The sequence below is a fragment of the Vombatus ursinus genome, unplaced genomic scaffold (genome assembly GCF_900497805.2).
Source record: "Vombatus ursinus unplaced genomic scaffold, bare-nosed wombat genome assembly UNPS02010769.1, whole genome shotgun sequence".
Classification (NCBI taxonomy): domain Eukaryota; kingdom Metazoa; phylum Chordata; class Mammalia; order Diprotodontia; family Vombatidae; genus Vombatus; species Vombatus ursinus.
In genome coordinates, this window is record NW_020950547.1 from 3558587 (window position 1) to 3576852 (window position 18266).

The 18266-nt window shown below is 36.8% G+C and overlaps 1 protein-coding gene across 2 annotated transcripts; it reads left to right on the plus strand.

The window, feature by feature from the left end:
- Positions 1-387: 387 nt before the first annotated feature.
- PRIM1 (DNA primase subunit 1) lies at positions 388-11128 on the plus strand. Of its 2 annotated transcripts, XR_003568527.1 has the most exons (6): positions 388-525; positions 1694-1763; positions 1960-2054; positions 5516-5614; positions 6191-8095; positions 10798-11128. XR_003568527.1 is itself a non-coding variant. In XM_027855024.1 (5 exons), the coding sequence occupies exons 1-5, from the start codon at positions 432-434 to the stop codon at positions 6208-6210; spliced, it is 378 nt and encodes a 125-aa protein (XP_027710825.1). In that variant the 5' UTR covers positions 388-431; the 3' UTR covers positions 6211-9967. The 2 variants fall into 2 exon arrangements, 1 of the variants encoding a protein (XP_027710825.1); XM_027855024.1 differs by lacking the exon at positions 10798-11128 and having other exon boundaries at positions 6191-9967.
- Positions 11129-18266: the final 7138 nt, after the last annotated feature.

Below are 18266 nucleotides of genomic sequence, written 5' to 3' on the forward strand. Positions count from 1 at the left end.
TTTGGAAAGGGAAACAATGTAATTTATTGAGTACTCATTTTTTTCTTAGTATGTTGAAAATGGCCAGTCATTTCTGCCTTGCAAAAAGAAATAGAGATGCAGCATGGCCTAGCTGGTCTCAGAGTCTGGAAGATCAGATTTGAGTCTTCCTGTTGCCATACTGGCCTGTGACTTTGACATGTGGCCTTAAGCTGACCTTATAAGTGCCCCATGCAATCTTTTAAGACTGGAAGTTGTAGAACAGATATCCATCTTCATTGGTACAGAGTTTCTTCTTTAGGAGTTTGCTATACCAATGAAATCACAGAACCAGACAAAAAAAGAAAAAAATAATTTAAAAGACTCTTTGCTGCTTATCACATTGGACTTCTGTTTGTTTTTAAAAGGCTGTCAAAAATGAGAAATTTGGACCCTGGGTAGATTTGGAGATCATGCTACAGTACTGTTTTCCTCGGCTGGATATTAATGTTAGCAAAGGAATCAATCATTTACTGAAGAGTCCGTTCAGCGTTCATCCTAAAACAGGTAAAATTTAAATAAATACAAGTATGAAATGAAAATTATATTGTGACATTTTATTTTAGCAAGAAAGTCTTATGGGTGGGGACAGAAAGGTTGAAGAGTTGGTATCTAGTCAGTAATCCATGAGGTAACTGAGTTAAAAGTCTTTCTTTAAAATCAATTAAGTAATAACAAATTTAAATTTTAAAAAACCTTAAGTACCTATAATGTGCCAGACACTATCCACTAAACAATTGCCACTAACTATGTACTTTTTCTTCTTTTTTGATGAGGCAATCAGGGTTAAGTGACTTGCCCAGGGTCACACAGCTAGTGTCAAGTGTCTGAGGCCGGATTTGAACTCGGGTACACCTGACTCGCAGGCTGAATCTCTATCCGCTGTGCTACCTAGCTGACCCTCTGTGTACTTTTTAAATGGATCTGTTATTCACAATATTAATATCAGAATTCACAAATTGGAAGGAACCCTAGAGATCAAGTTATTTTTCCACTGTTATACTTCTAATTAGGGGTAGAGTTGGGATTCTTAATTCCTAGCCCAGTACTCTCTCCATCATTTTTTCAGTGGTTGCAGTGATTATAAAAGACATTTTTAGGTCTTTTTTTTAGTTGTTTTAATGAATCCAAAGTGTGAATTTGAAATGAAAATGAAAATTGCCATGCTGGGGAATAGCCATGGCCCACACAGCACAATGCCCTGCCTTTGACAGAGATATGTTAGAGTGGGATGTGGTTTTCCTCCTTAGAGTTGGTACATCCTCAAAGTTTGTTTCCCTTGGTGTAACTCCTTAGGGCTCTGTTGTTCATGATTTTATCTAAACTTTTTGAGGTTATTTTCAGCCTATCCCATCTCTGGATAGTAGATTCAAGTAGTACTTCCTTTTTAGTTGTCTGAAATTTAACTTCAAACTTCAAAGTGATACCCTTTGTTTTATTGTTCAGAGAGCTGGTGAACAAGCCAATGTCTTCTCTGTACAGACTGCGCATGATTTTATAAACTTTGTTGTATAACAACTCTAAACATTTCTCAAAATGCTTCTAGTTCTGCTTTCCCCCATTTTATTTTTAGTAGAGTATTATTGAATAAATTCTTGTCACAGGCAAATTTAAATGACTTGTCCTCTATTAACTGCAAAGAGTTAAAGCTGTTTGTTTATTTTGTTTCTTGTAGGTCGTATTTCTGTTCCTATTAATTTGCAGAAAGTGGATCAATTTGACCCATTCACCGTTCCTACCATAAGGTGTGTTATATATCAGTGGCTGCCCTTTATTTAAATTTTCTTAGAAACCCCTGTTCTGAGTAGGCTTACTTGGATCTCTTCCTAAAATGTGTCTATGGCTACTCAGGAGCAGCATGGTGTAATAATATAGCTGTTAATTAAGTAGTTATGTTATAATGACAACCTAGACCCAACTTTGTAGTTCTCTTATTTGTAGCCAGATCTGCCGTGAATTAGATATGGTCTCCACTAATGAAGATGATGGAGACAAGGAGAATGAAGCTGAACCTGACACCAAGCGTCGTACTAGAGGTAGGTCAGTAATATCTGGGTGCCTCCCTGTAACTCGCCTTGCTTATGGTTGAGTCCTATATGTATAGACTCACCATAGTCAGAATTCTTAATAACAATAATAATAATAATAATGGTATCATAGCATCAACAAGCATTTTTTAAGTGCCTGCTATATGCCATCCCCAGTGCTAGGCACTAGTACAAAGAAAGAATCAAAGAGATTTCATTGTAATACATCACCAATTAGTGTTATTGAAAAACCGGTCACTTATCACATCTTGTCAATTCAACATCCTGGTCATCCACCAGCACTATTGAAGTAGCTTCCTAATAGGCCTCTCTCCCTTTACATTCTCTCCTTTTCAATCTATCCTTGGTATTACTTTTAAAATAAATCTGTGTATTCAAAGATCTCTGATTATCTCACTCAAAAATCTTCAGTGGCTCCCTACTGCCTATCAAATAACTTTGAAGCTATTCTACTTTACATTTAAGGCCTTCCACAATTTTGGTACCAGCCTATATATCTGGGTTTATCTCATATTATTCCCTTCCATGTACTCCACACTGGGGCCTAATTGGATAATTCTTGACTCTGTCCTCTTACTGACTTTACTAATATCATTCCCTTGCTTAGAATGGCTTCCCTGCATTTTTTAAATTCTAGGTCATTCTTTAAAGCCCGGCCCAATGACAAATGGTATTTCTTCTATAAAATCTTCACTTATTCCCTTTGCAACTCTAATACCTTTACATATAGTGGTATGTATTGAAGAAGGATAAATTTTAAATGGGCCGCTGGATACCTCCTGGTATTATTTCAGCTATCCAGATTTTTATTATGGCAATTCCAGAGGGTAGATCATTTTGTTTCATTAGAAATGACATCTTCAGAGTAGCTAGTTTAATTGACTTTCAGCCCTTGGAGAAAAAAGCTAACCTAGGGAAATCACACATGAAACTGTATTGTGTTCAAATTTGAGCAACTATGCTATAGTGAAGAATCTGAAAACCATATACAATAGTAGATGAAAAAATTGGGAATGTTTCTCCTGCAAAAGATAAGACTTAGAAGGGAATTTGATAGATGTCTTCAAATGTTTAAATGGATCACGTGGAAGATGGAATATGTATATTCTGTGTAGCTCCAGAAGATAGAACCAGGACCACTGGGTAGAAATAACATGGAAGCAGTTTTCAAACCAAAATGAGGACTTGTAAAACAATTAGAAGTATACCAAAATAGGATAGACTGCCTTGTTAGGCAGTAGTGTGTAATAATAGTGACTTATTGATTTACATAAGGGATGTTATCTTATTTTTAGTGAAGTACCCATCTCTGGACAGTGTAATCTGAGCTTTGGTGTCTTTGTCAGAAATGTTGCTTATGAGTTATGGAAGCAACACATACAAGAGAAAGCACTGGATTTGGAGGCAGCATACCTGGGTTTAAATCCCAGTACTATCATTTGCTAGTTCTGTGACCTTTAACGAGTCACTCAATTTCTCTGGGCCTCAGTTTCTTCATATGTAAAAGGAGTAGGTTGAACTAGGTGACCTTGAAGGAGAACTTACAGCTCTATAACCTACAACCTAGGTCCATAATAATAGTAGCTAGCATTTATATAGTACTCTGAGGTTTGTAAAGTGCTTCACACTTTATCCCATTTGGTCCTAACATCTATAAGATAAGTGCTTTATTATCCCCATTTTACAAATAAGGAAACAGGCTGAGTGAGTCTGACTTTCCCAGGGTCACACAGACAGTAAGTATCTGGGGCCGGATTTGAATTCAGTTCATCCTTACTCCAAGTGCAACACTATCCACTGAGCCACCTAGCTGCCTCTTTGTGGTTATAGTATGCTTATCAAACAGTACTATGCCACAATCACTAAATTAATTGTGCTTCCTCACCTAGAATGCCTTTCACCTGAAGGCAAAAGACAGCTTTAGCACCACCTTAACCACTTCAGTCTCTGTAGATGTCTTCCATATTTGGGTTTCTGTAGCACTTATTTTCTATTCAACTGATTTTGATCTTTGATCAGATAATTTCTTCAGAGGTATCCATCTTGTTTTACCAATTAAAATCCTTTAGAGTAGGCACTGTATCTTAGACTTTGGTGCCTAGCATAGTTCTAGATGCTTAGTAGCTATTCAATAAATATTTCCTTAGTTGACTCAAGAGGTTAAGGCCAAAACTAACAAGCTTTGTGGTATAATAGTTAAAAGTCAGAAAACCTTTTCATTATGACAGTGCTGGATTATAGTGAAGTTTTGGCTCTAACTTATTAGATGTAAGCTCCTAGCCAAGTGACTTAGCCTTTGACCTCTGAGAATTATGATACTTATACTACTCTCTCACAGAGTTGTTATCTGGAAGGTGCTTTGTAAGCCTTAAAACATTATCTTAATGAGGTTGTTTGTTTTTACAATTAATGATAAACAGTTATTCCTATGGTATGTCAACTAAGATCAGGAAAATTCACTGAGATTGTTTATTTGTTTATTTATTTATTTATTTATTGTAAAATACAAATTTCTTGCTATATTATCTAACTTGTCAGTGAAGCAGTATTTTGGGAACCTTGTGCCACCATTCCAAAACAGTAGTTGTTAATGTAGAACAGATACCCATCTTCATTCATCTATTAGATGAATAAATGAAGGTCCCTGAACATTTTGTGGGCAGGTAGGTGGCACTAGATAGAGTGCTGGGCCTAGAGTCAGGAAGATGTGAGTCCAAATGCAGCCTCAGACACTAGCTGTATAATCCTGGGCAAGTTACTTAACTCTGTTTGCCTCCATTTCCTTATTTGTAAAATAACCTGGAGAAGGAAATGGCAAATCACTCTATTATCTCCGCCAAAAAAACCCAAATAAGGTCATGAGGACTCCAACATGACGGAAGACTGAACAACTACAAAAAGCTTCTTGCGGATGTTTCATATTTGTTTTATTTTGTTTTAAATTAAGCCTGCTTAAGTGAGGATTGTAACTTCTGCAGAGATACTCCTAGACCACTGTAACACCCAATATGAGATAGACCTCCAAGCCATCTTACCCCCTTCCTTGCCAAAAGTTTCCAAAGTAGATTTTTTTCCCTGCACATATACAACTCACATATTGTAGTGTAAAAAAGAAGAGAATTCAACATAAAACCTTTGCTTTGCATACTTTGAAAAAATGTATATTCTTTGTTTCAGCATCACAGTCCTAATGTCTCCAAAAATCATGGGCCTGATCACCCCAAAATATATTGCTATTTTAGGAAACTTACTATTGGAAGTCAAAGTTTCTAAGAGGAAGAATCTCAAATAAATAGTAATTTGAGTTTGCCTATTACTACAATAACAATGAAAGCAGTCAACCAAACAGGAATGGAGTATATTAAAGAACATTTATAGGCTCCATGACCACAATCATGAAGCCTTTGATGCTAAAATATTGAGTTGAACACCTTTTATTTGTCCCTTAGATTATAAGAAGACCAGTTTGGCTCCCTATGTGAAAAGTTTTGAACAATTTTTGGAAGAACTGGATAAGTCCAGAAAAGGAGAACTTCTGAAAAAGAGTGGTAAGCATTCAAAAATTAGCTATTTCCACGGCCTTCCACCTTTAATCTGCCTGGAACTAAGTGTAGGGGAGGAGTAAAGTATAGGAAGAAGAGAAATTGTTAGGTTCTAATCTCAGCATTATCCTAAATTTATTGACTTGGTTTTGATATCCTTAGAGTGTTTTAAAAGTCATGATTCCTTTCTCTAGAAGTATATGGCAGTATTATGGAAATACAGGTTTCTCACTTCCTTTTGAAGCATCTATATGAAAATTTAAGGAACAGAGCCCTATATAGTGCCTCATACATAGAAGGAAATCAATAAGTATATGTTGAGAGAATGAACACAGTTGTGACTTAAAATTAGAAAGCCACATTAATTGCCATGATGAGACACTATTAACACTAAGTTACAAGTATACCTCTTATACTGTACCAACCTACAATGTAGGTTTCAGTAAACATAAGAGCAAGTCTTTTACAGGACTGAGAATTCTTTGAAAGCAATAACATTTAAATGTAGAAATAATTGATTGTTTCTTACTATCTTCTGATACTGCTTTTCTAAAAAAAAAAATCTCTAACTTTCTGTTTTAGATGCACAGAGAGACTTCTGAAGACAGCGGCTCCCTTTATACCAAAGTAGATTTCTCTGACCTTCAACCAGTAGCTCATTATATCCAACCATGTAATAATATGCTAGACCATACACAATATAATTATTGGGTCATAGCTTACGAATGTTAACAGCAGTTTATATTGAAAAGGTTCCTAATGCCATTAAAAATATATTCACAAATGTAAGGCATCTGGCAGAAAGAGAATTTGGTGATAGTTGGATTTGATATCATTTTCAAAGTAGATTTTTTTTGGAGAGGAGGAATCAGGCTTTCACAGATTCCAGTTCATTAGCTTTGTAGGATAATTTGTTTATAACAAAGTGGGTACCTTTAATATTTTTTGGTAACAAAAGTTTTCACCTTTTGTTACCAAAAATATTATTAAAGACATTTGAGCAATAAAATATTCAAGATCCTAATTTCAATTCACTGGAAACAGTTGGGAGATTTTCCTGATAGAGGAAGAGTTTGTCCTTAAGTCTCAGCCAGTTAAGCTAATTGACCTCACGTATTTTCTGAGTCACAACAGAACTTTTCTGAGTTTCTGTTTGTCTGCCATTGATACCCCCAGCGCCCAGCCTTCACAATTAATTTTTAAATAGGACCCAGAACCTTTTTTCCTTTTTAAAAATTTTTAACTTAAAACAACCCCCCCAATAAATGAGCCTTTCCATACAGAACACAGAGGGATTGTGTATGAAACTATGAATCTCTGCTTTATACTTCTTGCTTTTTTTAAATGATAAATTTTATATGTTACTTTCCAAACCAACTTGCTTATCTATACTTGTTTCTGTTTTCTTCTATGCATTTTTAAAAAATGTTTCAATGGCCCACTTTATTTGGCATCATAATTGCTAATCTGCTTTTTCCTCCACCCCTCCATTAAAAACTGAAAAAAACTTGTAACACCTCAGTCAAACAAAATGAATCCACACAGTAACCAAGTGCAAAAATATCTATCTCTTTCTGTCCTTGAGTCCATCACTTTTTCGTCAGGAGGTGACAGGCTTTGGAGACATGGTTATTCATTGCATCGATCAGAGGTCTTAAATTTACCTTTCTAGCTTTCTCTTGTCTGAGTTTTCATTTCAACGTTTTTATTCAGTGGTGGTCTTTTCTTCAGAAATGCTTAAGTCTTCCATTCCATTTCATTTTTGAAATTTTACCCTTACTTGCTGGTTTAACACTATTGATACTAAGTAGAGTATTCTTCAAGGCTGTTTCCAAAGAAACCACTTGTGGCTACTTCTTGTTCCCATGTTCCTAGAATCCTTAAAATTAAGGAACAGTCTAGAAATAAATACTGGCCAACCTTACTATCAAAGACTTAGAGTTATGTGATAAAAAGCACCTGGACATTTTAAAATAGCCAAATACTTTACTTTGAAAATATATTTTCAATTTGGTTTTATCCAGATACTTGATATTGTGTCAATATAATCCAAGTGACAGATTTCCTTTATTTACTATTAAACTTTTAAAATGCTTTATTAATATTCTTTTTCCGTATTAATGTACTTCCTACCAACTCACCTCTCCCTTGCCCCCAAATGGAAGCCCTCCATTATAGCAAATTTATGTAATCAGGCAAAACATATCAAGAAATTGTCCACATCCAAAAAAATGCATATCTGATTCTGGACCTCTGTTCTATCACTTCTCTACTGTGTCCGTCAGTCAATAAATAGTCAATCAATAAATACATAAGTGCTTACAGGTACTGTGCCAGGTGCTGGAGATACAAATATTACAAAGTCCCTACTTTCAAGGAGCCTTACTACAATCTAATGGGGGGAAATCATACAAAAGAAAACTGAAAGAAGATGGTGAAAGGGCTCACATGGAATGGTGGAGAAAGCAAAGCCCACAGTGAGTGCTGGTGAGTGAAAAATGAGACATCAGTCCTATTCTCCTCCTTAAATGGAGGAATTAAGGGTTCTTTTCTCCAATAAGAAGGGCAGAAGGTACTAATAAACAAGGCTGATTGGATCTTGGAAGATGAGATTTCCCAATGATGAGTTTCCTGGAAGCATGGGAGAAGCCAAAAAAGTCCACAACAAAAGTATCCAGATGGGAAATGGGATGTCATCAAGACATCCCCAGCACTTAGCACAGTGCCTGGCACCTTTGTTGTTGTGTTCAGTAGTGTCTGACTCATGACCGCATGGACATGCTATAGCATGCCAGGCCCTTCTATCCTCTACTATCTCATAAAGTCTCTCCAAGCTCATGGTCATTGTTTCCAGGACACTATCCTCTGCCATCCTCTTTTCCTTTTGCCTTCACTGTTGCCCAACATCAGGGTCTTTTCCAGTGAGTCCTCTGTTTTCATGTGGCCAAATATTTCAGCTTCAATATTTTACCTTCCAATGAATAGTCTAAGTCATTTCCTTTCTCTAAGTATTGATTAATTGATTTGATCTCCTTGCTGTCCAAGAGAATTTCAAGTCTTCTCCAGAACAACAATTTGAAAGCATTGATTCTGCAGTGCTCAGTTTTTCTTGTAGTCCAGTTCTCACAGCCATATATTGCTACTGGAGAAACCATAGCTTTGACCATATGAACCTTTGTCAGCAAGGCGCTGTCTCTCTCCTTTTTGAATGCTGTCCAAATTTGCTGTAGCTTTCCTTCCAAGGAGCAAGCATCTTTTAATTTCGTGGCTACAGTCACCATCTTCAGTGATCTTTGTACCCAAGAATATAAAATCTGACACAGCTTCCATTTCTTCTGCCTCTATTTGCCAGGAAGTAATGGGACCAGTTGCAAGATCTTAGGTTTGGTTTGGTTTGTTTGTTTGTTTTTTTAATAATAAGCTTCAAACCAGCTTTTACACTCTCCTCTTTTACCCTCATTAAGAGGCTTCTTAATTTTTCACTTTCTGCCATCAGAGTGGTAACATCTGCATATCTATGATTGTTAATATTTGTCCCAGCAACCTTACTTCTGGCTTTTGATTTGTTCAGCCTGTCATTTCATATTCTATGCTCTGTATATAAGTTAAATAAGGTGACAACGTACAGCCTTGTCATGCCTCTTTTCTAAATTTAAACCAATCATTTGTTCCATGTTTGGTTCTAACTGTTGTTTCTTGGCCAGCATACAGGTTCCTAAGGAGACAAGTATGATGCTGTAGCACCCCCATCTCTTTGAGGACTTGTCACATTTTGTTGTGATCCACACAGTCAAAGGCTGTACTCAATGAAATAGAAACAGATTTTTTTTTTCTAGAATTCCTTTGCTTTCTCCATAATGCAGCGAATGTTGACAACTTGGTCCCCAGTTCTGTCTCGTTGAAAACCAGCCTACTCTTCTGGTAATTATCAGTTCACTTATTGCTAAAGCTTAGCTTGCAGAATCTTTAACAGAACCTTGCTGGCATATGAAATGAGTGCAATTGTTCAGTAATTTGAACATTTTTTGGTATTGCCCTTCTTTTGATTTGTGATGTAAATTGATCTTTTCCAATCCAATGGCCATTGTTGTATTTTCCAGATTTGCTGGCATATTGAATGCAGCATGTTAGCAGCAGCATCTTTGAGGATTTGAAATAGCTCAGCTGAAATTCCATCATCTCCACTAGCCTTATTGTTAGCAATGCTTCCTAAGGCCTACTTGACCTCGTTCTCCAGGATGTTTGGCTCCACATCAGTGACCACACCATCATGCTTATCTCAGTTATATTAAGATCTTTCTTGTATAGTTCTGCATATTCTTGTCTTCTCTTCTTAATCTCTTCTACTTCTGTCAAGTCCCTGCCATTTTTGTCTTTTATCATGCCCATTTTTGCATGAAACTTTCCCTTGATGTCTCTAATTTTTTTTAAGAGATCTCTTGTCTTTCCCTCTATTTTCTTCTATTTCTTTGCATTGCTTATTTAAGAAAAACCTTACCTCTCCTTGCTATTCTCTGAAATTCTACATTCAGTTGGATAGATCTTTCCCTTTCTCCTTTTACCTTTTGCTTTCCTTCTTTCCTTAGCTATTTTCAGAGTCTCATCAGACAGCCATTTTGCTTTCTAACTCTTCTCTTTCTTTGGAATGTTCTTTGTTGCTGCTTCCTGTACAGTATAGTGAACCCCTGTCCAGAGTTCTTCAGGTACTCTATCTAACAGATCTAATCCCTTAAATCTATTTTCATCATATCATTAAATCATCACTTCCACTTCATATTCATAAAGGATGTTATTTAGTTCATACCTATATTGTCAGATGGTTTTCCCTTCTCCAATTTAATCTGAATTTTGCAATAAGAAGCTCATGATCTGATCCACAGTCAGCTCCAGGTCTTGTTTTAACTAACTGTATAGATCTTCTCCACCTTTGGCTGCAAAATATATAATCAATCTGATTTCTATATTGACCATCTGGTGATGTCCATGTGTGGAGACGCCTTTTGAGTTGTTGAAAAGTGTTTGCTATGACCAGTGAATTATTTTAACAAAACTCTATTAGTCTCTACCCTGCTTCATTTGGTATACCAAGGTCAAACTTAACTGTTATTCCAGTTATCTTTTGATTTCCTACTGTGGCATTTCAGTTCCATATGATGAACATGACATCTCTTTTCTGGTGTTATTTCTAGACAATGTTGTAGGTCTTCACAGAACTGATCAACCTTCACCTCTTTGGCATCAGTGATTGGAGCATAGACTTGTATTACTTTGATGCTGAACGGTTTGCGGTGGATTTGAATAGATGTCATTCAGCCATTTTCGAGATTATACCTCAGCACTACTTTTCTCACCCTTTTATTGACTGTGAGGGCTACTCCATTTCTTCTAAGGTATTTTTGCCCACAGTGCTAAATGTAATGATCACCTGAATTAAATCTACCCATTCCTGTCCCTTTAAACTGAGGCAAACAGAGTTAAGTGACTTGCCCAAGGTCACACAGCTAGTAAGTGACTGAGGCTACATTTGAACTCAGGTCCTCTGCTCCAGGGCCAGCACTCTATCCAATTGCCCTGGCTGGTACATAGTAAGTACTTATATAGGTATTTAGAGAGAAAGATACACATATGTGTGTACATATATGTATATATGAAAATATGTAATATATAAACATTCTGTATCTGTAAATATTATATATGAATGATTGAACCAATTCAGTTTCAGTGTGCCTGTCTTTCCATCACTGCTGCAACAATTGCTATTCTCCTCTTTTGTCATCTTTGCTAATCTGATGTGTGTGAAGTGGATCCTCAGAGTTGTCTTGCTCTTCACAATTAGTAATTTGGAGTATTTTTTAATATGGCTGTTGATAGCTTGCTTCATTTTAGAAATGACTGTTCATATTCTTTGATCACTTATCTATTGGGGAATGATTCTCATTATTTATTTGTATCAACTCTTTAATATTCCAGATACTAGACTTTCATTGAAGAAATTTGCTACGAAGATTTTTTTCCATTTGTTTCCTTTCTGATTATTACTGCACTTATTTTACTTGTGCAGAAGGTTTTCAATATTATATGATCAAAATTGTTCATTTTATCTTTTATCATAACTACCATCCCTTTGGATCTCTAGTGACGAATTCTCTCCCTTTTCATAGTTGTGACATATCTCCTTCCTTTGTCCTAAATGTTTTTTATGATACTACTTTTTATATTTGAGTCATTTATCCATTTGGAGTTTATTGTAGTATATGGTTCTTGTCTAAACCTCATTTTTGTCAAACTGCTATCCAATTTTCCCAGCAATTTTTGTCAAATAGGGAGTCCTTCCTCCAGCAGTTAGTGTCCATGAGTTTATTGGACACTATAACTATATCCAGTTGTTTCTAGGTCTTATTTACTTAGTTTGTTCCATTGACCAACGTTTCTACTTTTTAACCAGTATCAAGTTGTTTTAATGATTACTGCTTTATAGTATAATCTGAGATCTGGGGCCTCTTTCATTCTCTTTTTTTATTATTTCTCTTGAAATACTTGACCTTTTGTTCCTCCAGATAAATTTTGCTATTATTTTGTCTAAATTGACAAAATAACCCCTTAGTCATTTGATTGGTATTATACCAAGTCTATAAATTACTTTAGATACTGTAAAATCATTTTTATTATATTGGCACAGCCCAATCATAGGCAATATTTCTCCACTCATTTAAATCTTCATTTATTTTTGCAAAAACAAAACTCTCAATCCCTATATACAATCTGTTGCCAAGTCTTTTCTATTTTACCTTCATAACAATTTATATAATCTCCTTTGTCGGGCACTACAACAACCTAGATACAAGCCCTCATCACCTCACTCCTGGACTATTACAATAGCCTGCTAGTTAGTCTCCCTGCCTCATGTCTCTGCCCACTCCAATCAAACATCCACTTAGCTGTCAAAAGAAGAGATCTGACCATATCAACCCCTATTCAGTAAAGTCCAGTGACTCCCTATTACCTCCAGAATAAAATATAAAATCCTCTGTTTGATTTCCAAAGCCTTTCATAACCTAGCCCCTATCTATCTTACGCCTTACTCAGTCCCATGTACTCTGTGATAGAGTGACAATGGCCTCTTTACTGTTTCTTACACATGACACCCCATCATCTCTTGACTCTTGACTATTTTCACTGGCTGTCTCCCATGCCTAGAACCCTGTCCCTCCTCATCTTTACCTCCTGGTTTCCCTGACTTCCTTAGAGTCTCAGCTAAAGTCTTACCTTCCGAAAGAAGCCTTTCCCATTCCTTAATCTTCATGCCTTCGCTCTGAGACTACCTCCAATTTAGCCTGTCATATCTTATTTGTATATGAATGTTTGTGTGCTGTCTTCCCCATTAGACTGTGAGCTCCTTGAGAGTAGAAACTGATTTTTGCCTTTATGTCACCAGCACTTAACTTATGTGCCTGGCACATAGTAGGCACTTAATAAATGCTAGTTAACTGGCTTTTTATATAAGTCTTGGGGATGTCTTGGTTGATAGACTAGCAGACAAAATATTCTAAATATATCACGTACTTATTTTGAATTACATTTTTTTCTATTTCTGCCTACTGGGTTTTGTAAGTAATAAACAGAAAGACTATTGATTTTTGTGGATTTTTAAATATGCTCTACTTTATTGAAGGTATTGTTTTCAATTAATTTGTAATTGAATCTCTAGGATTCTCTAAGTAAAACCATCATATTGTCTGCAAGTAATGATAATTTTGTTTCCTCTTTGCTTCTACATATTCCCTAAATTTCTTTTTCTGGTATTACTGCTTTAGGTAGCATTTCTAAAACTATTAAATAATGATGGTAACAAGTAACCTTTCTTTACCCCCTAATCTTTTTAGGAAAGCCTTTAGTATTTGGTGTTTCTTCTACCCTTCATTTCCTCACCCAAGATCAAATCTACTTTGTTCCTGAATGGAGTATGTCATTTTATTCCACCCTGGCCACAATCACTATTCCTGTACCTTTCAGACCAAAGTGCCCCTCCCTGGCCACCACTCCCCAGGTTTGCCCTCTTCCCAATTAGATTTCAAGGTTCAGAAGGGAAGGAATAGTTTCTGCTTCTTGTTGTATCTCCCAGCCTTTAGCACTGTGCTTAGCATATAATAGGTGCTGAGGATGCCTAAAAAAAAACATTGAACACCAATCCTTAGCTATCCTTTTAAACAGTAAATCAAAGAGAGTCTTCTTAAGGGTTGAGGCTTTTTGTTTGGGTGACTACAAATGAGAAGACAGGCTATTCATCCAATCCAGTAAGCATTTATTATATGCCTACTCTGTGTGAGAAATTGTTTTAAGATACAATGGGAAAAAAAGAAAAACAGTCCCTGTTGTGCTCATGGAACTTACAAACAGGTAAGGATAACATACATAATGACTTATGAAGAAAAGAAAGATAAAAGAAAGGAAAGAGGGATTATAGAAGATTGCACATGGGTTGAGCCCTGAAGGATGCTGGGACTCTTAAAAGGTAGAGGTGAAAAAGGACTATATTCAGGGCATGCAGGACAATCTTATGCAAAGGTACAGAGGTAATAAATAGAAGGCTAAGTTTGGGTATCAGTAACTAAAACAATTCATGAAGGATAATGTGAAATAAGGGCTCAGACCAACACTATACATGCTAAGCTGAGGAGTTTTAATTTATCTAAAAGGCAATAAAGAGACATTAAAGGTTCTTGAAAAGTGACATGGTCCCTTATGAATTAATAGGTGTGTGGAGGATGAATTGGAGAGAAGAAACAATAAACCAAAAGTCTAACGAGGAGAATGTTGCAATCAATAGTCAAGGAAAAATGATGAAGAGTGGTGAATAGAAAGAAGTCAGTATAGAAGTAGAATCAAAAAAGGAGTTGGAAACTGATTGAATATGGGAGGGAAGGGAAGAGAATGAACCAAGGATGACTCTGAGGTTACAAACCTAAGAAAATGAAATGATTGTACCTTCAAAAGAAGTAGGGAAATTCAGAAAGGAGGACTTGGGGGGAAAAGACAATAAGTTTATTGAGTTTGAAGTATCTGTCAATGGGACATCATTTCAAATTAATAGGTGATAATGATGCAGGACTGTGAGCCAGGAGAGAGATATAGGCTGGCTACATAGATGAAGGTTGTAGGCATAGAGATGATAATTAAGCCCGTGGAAGTTGATAAGATCACTGGAGAGAAGAGTACTTGACACAGGACAGACTCTTGTGGGACACCTATGGTTAAAGAATAGATATGGAACATGGTCCAGCAAAAGAAGTAGTCAGACTGAGGAAGTAGGAGAGAGTGGTGTCACAAAAATATGGAAAGAGATAGTATACAGGTGGAAGATATGTCAAATACTAGAAAAGGTAAAAGGATGAAATCATTGGATTTGTCCATTAAGTGACCATTGATAACTTTGAAGACAGTAGTTTCCCTTTTTAAAAGTTTTTTTGATGCTTTTTTTTTTTAATCTTTTATATCAGCGCCACTTCCAAGTAATGTTTTCCATAACAAAGAAGTTTGGAAAACAAAAGTCATGTCTTAAAAAAGCATGCCTCATTTGGCACCAAGAGTATCCCACCTCTCTGGCAACAGAAAAGGGGCATTTTTCACCTTACTCCTATAAAGTTGAGATTGGTCACTCACTGCATTGGTCAAAAGCTCTAGTGCCCTTCTATATTGTTTTCCTTTACATATTGTGGTTTTTCAATTGTTCTTTTAGTTTGGTTTATTTCATTCTATATCAGTTCACACAAGTCTTCCCAAGTTTCTGAATTCTTCATATTTTTCATTTCTTCTGACACTATATTCCATTGCATTCATATATTATATTTTGTATAGTCTAAATGATCATCTCACATTTTTTAATTTTTTCTTTTTTATTGTGAACTTAATCATCAATAAAAAAAACATTTCTATATACAAAGAACAAGAAAGATTTTACTGTTTAGATCTGCAAAATTATACAGGAGCTATGGGAATACAAGCATACTAATGCACTGTTAAAACAGCTGTGAATTGGTCTAACCATTCTGGAAAATAATTTGAACTATACTCAGAAAATCTGTGTTTTCATCGGGCATACACCCTGAAGAGATCAAAGACAGGAAAAGACCTCGTATGTACAAAAAGGATTTACAGCAGAATTTTTTGTTTTAGCAAAGAACTGAAAACAAAATGGGTGCTCATCAGTTGGGGAATAGCTGAGCAAATTGTGGTATGGGAGTTTGAGAGGATGATAGGGTAAAAGAAAAAATGCTTAATTATGGAGAAAACCTGGTTATGTCTTTAGATAGCAAAGAAAGAGCCAACAGAGATTAAAGATGGGGGTGGGGGGGAGTTAGTAGATAATCCAAAGGGCAAGGTCTTGGAAGGGATGGAATAAAAGGGACAGATAGAAGGGGCTGCCTTGTTGAGATGAAAGGCTTTCTCATCATTAGAGACTGAATCAAAAGAAAAAAAGAATGAGAAATGATTTTGATGGGTTTTGATTTATGGGAGAGGGGGAAAGGAAGCAACCTATGGCCTTTTCCCTCTCTGAAAATTAAAAGATAAAAAAATTTTAGATAAAATGGCTCCCATTGTAAGCTAGGCCTGCCTCAGACCAATCTGGTGATTCAGGTTCAGAACTGGAACAAAATGAGACACTCATAGACATCTAATAGTTAATAATGGGAAATTTACTTAACCATAGTATGGAAAGGATTGATTCAGCAAGAACAGAACATTGATTTGGGCAAGCAAGGATTCCCCTGCCTCTGTGCTGGTCGTATAAGCACATTGGTTAAGCCTAAGGGAGAGACTCCTGATTCCTCATGGGCTCTGTTTGGTATTTAGGCCAACAGGAAGTCCTGTCACAACAGCTGGAGCCTGAGTTCACTGGACCAGTGAAGTCTCAAGGACAATTTCACTACATTTTTGGAGAAAAAATAGATCAGCCTATATGGTGGAGACTTTAGTCCCTGCTAATGTTACTCCTACCATAGTTTCATTGAAAGCTTAGATATTTAGTTAGAGAGTTAGCAATTATCCTCATCTCCAGAGTAAGAATTTAAAATTCATCATAAATGAGCCTCACTATACAAAAATGACAGGCCATAGATATTTCTTTTTCATTAGAGAGTTCTTTGCTATAAGAAAGAATCTCTTGATATTCTTTCCCATCAACTATGTTCTCAAAGAAAACAGTTACTTGGCAGCTTCGAGGTAGGAATCTGGGTGACTATGACCCCTTACAGATATCCCATGGTTCTGGAAAATATTTTTGACAGTCCCTTGGACATAAAGGAGATCAAATCAGTCAATACTTAAATTAATTCAGACCATTCACTGGAAGTTCAGATACTGAAGCTGAAGCTTAAATACTTTGGCCTCAAAATAAGACAACAGGATTCATTGGAAAAGACTCTAATGTTGGGAAAGATTGAAGGCAAAAGAAGAGGATAGCAGATGGGATAGATAGTGTCATGGAAGCAGTGAACATGAATTTGGATAGACTTCAAAAGATAGTGGAGGATAAAAGGGCTTGGCATGCTATGGTCCACAGGGTTACAAAGAGCTGGATGTGACTGAACAACAATACATTATATACCCTTAAATATATTTTTTGGCCTAAGGATCACTTTTGCCAGAGACATTGTGGATCACTATAGCAGGAAGGTCAATGCATTATATTGTGACATGAGGAGAAATTAAAATGCACTGGACTCTTGAAAAAATAATGTGAATTTTTGTCGGTTCATGGTTTTCATAAGTTCCAAAAGTGGGCAGTACTGCCCCCTGGGGGGCACTGGAATGATCCAGGGGCGCGGTAGTAGCCTTGGGTACAATTAGGAGGCATTGAATAAAAATAAGGGTTAACCTAACTTAACCCAAAGGGGTTGCTGAGTAATTTTTTTTAAAGGTAGCAGTAGGGCAAATTAGTTTGGGAACCTCTGGTTTAGACTACACACAAAGGGGCAGAGCCAAGATGGCAGAGTAAAAGCAGGGACTCACCTGAGCTCTCCCAAATTCCCCTCCAAACAACTTTAAAATAATGCCTCACAACAAATTCTGGAGCAGCAGAACCAGCAAAAAGACAAGGTGAAATAATGTGCCAGCCCAAGACAACTTAGAAGGTTGACAGGAAAGGTCTGTCTCACTGGGGGGAGAGTAGAGTGCAGTCCTGCACAGGCAGTGCCCCAGCAAGCTAGCTACAGGCCTGGAGGTGACTAAATGGGTGATGGTAACATCCAGAGCTCTCAGCCCTTAGACAGTAAGGGAGGGTGGGACAACTAGTCAGAAGGAGATTACAGGGGACCCTTTGCTGGCACTAGGTACAGAAATCTGTTGCTTTGCCCATACAGGGATGTGGGACGCTGGCACAGGTACAGTCCCAGGTCAAAAAGAAACACTAGTACACTAGAGCTCAAAGCCACAAGGGAATAAGGACACTGGTTAGAGTTCCAGAGTAGAAAAGAATGCTTCAGGTCATTCATAGACCATAACACATGCCAAGAGAGCAGTGACTACACCTCTTCTTAGATCATACCACTTTGGAAGAAATGAAAACTTAGAGGCTCCCAGAACTAGCTCTGAAAACAGCAGCACAAAAAACCTGCAGCTTGGGGCAGTGCCCCCTCCACCCCAGGAGCAGAGCCCAACT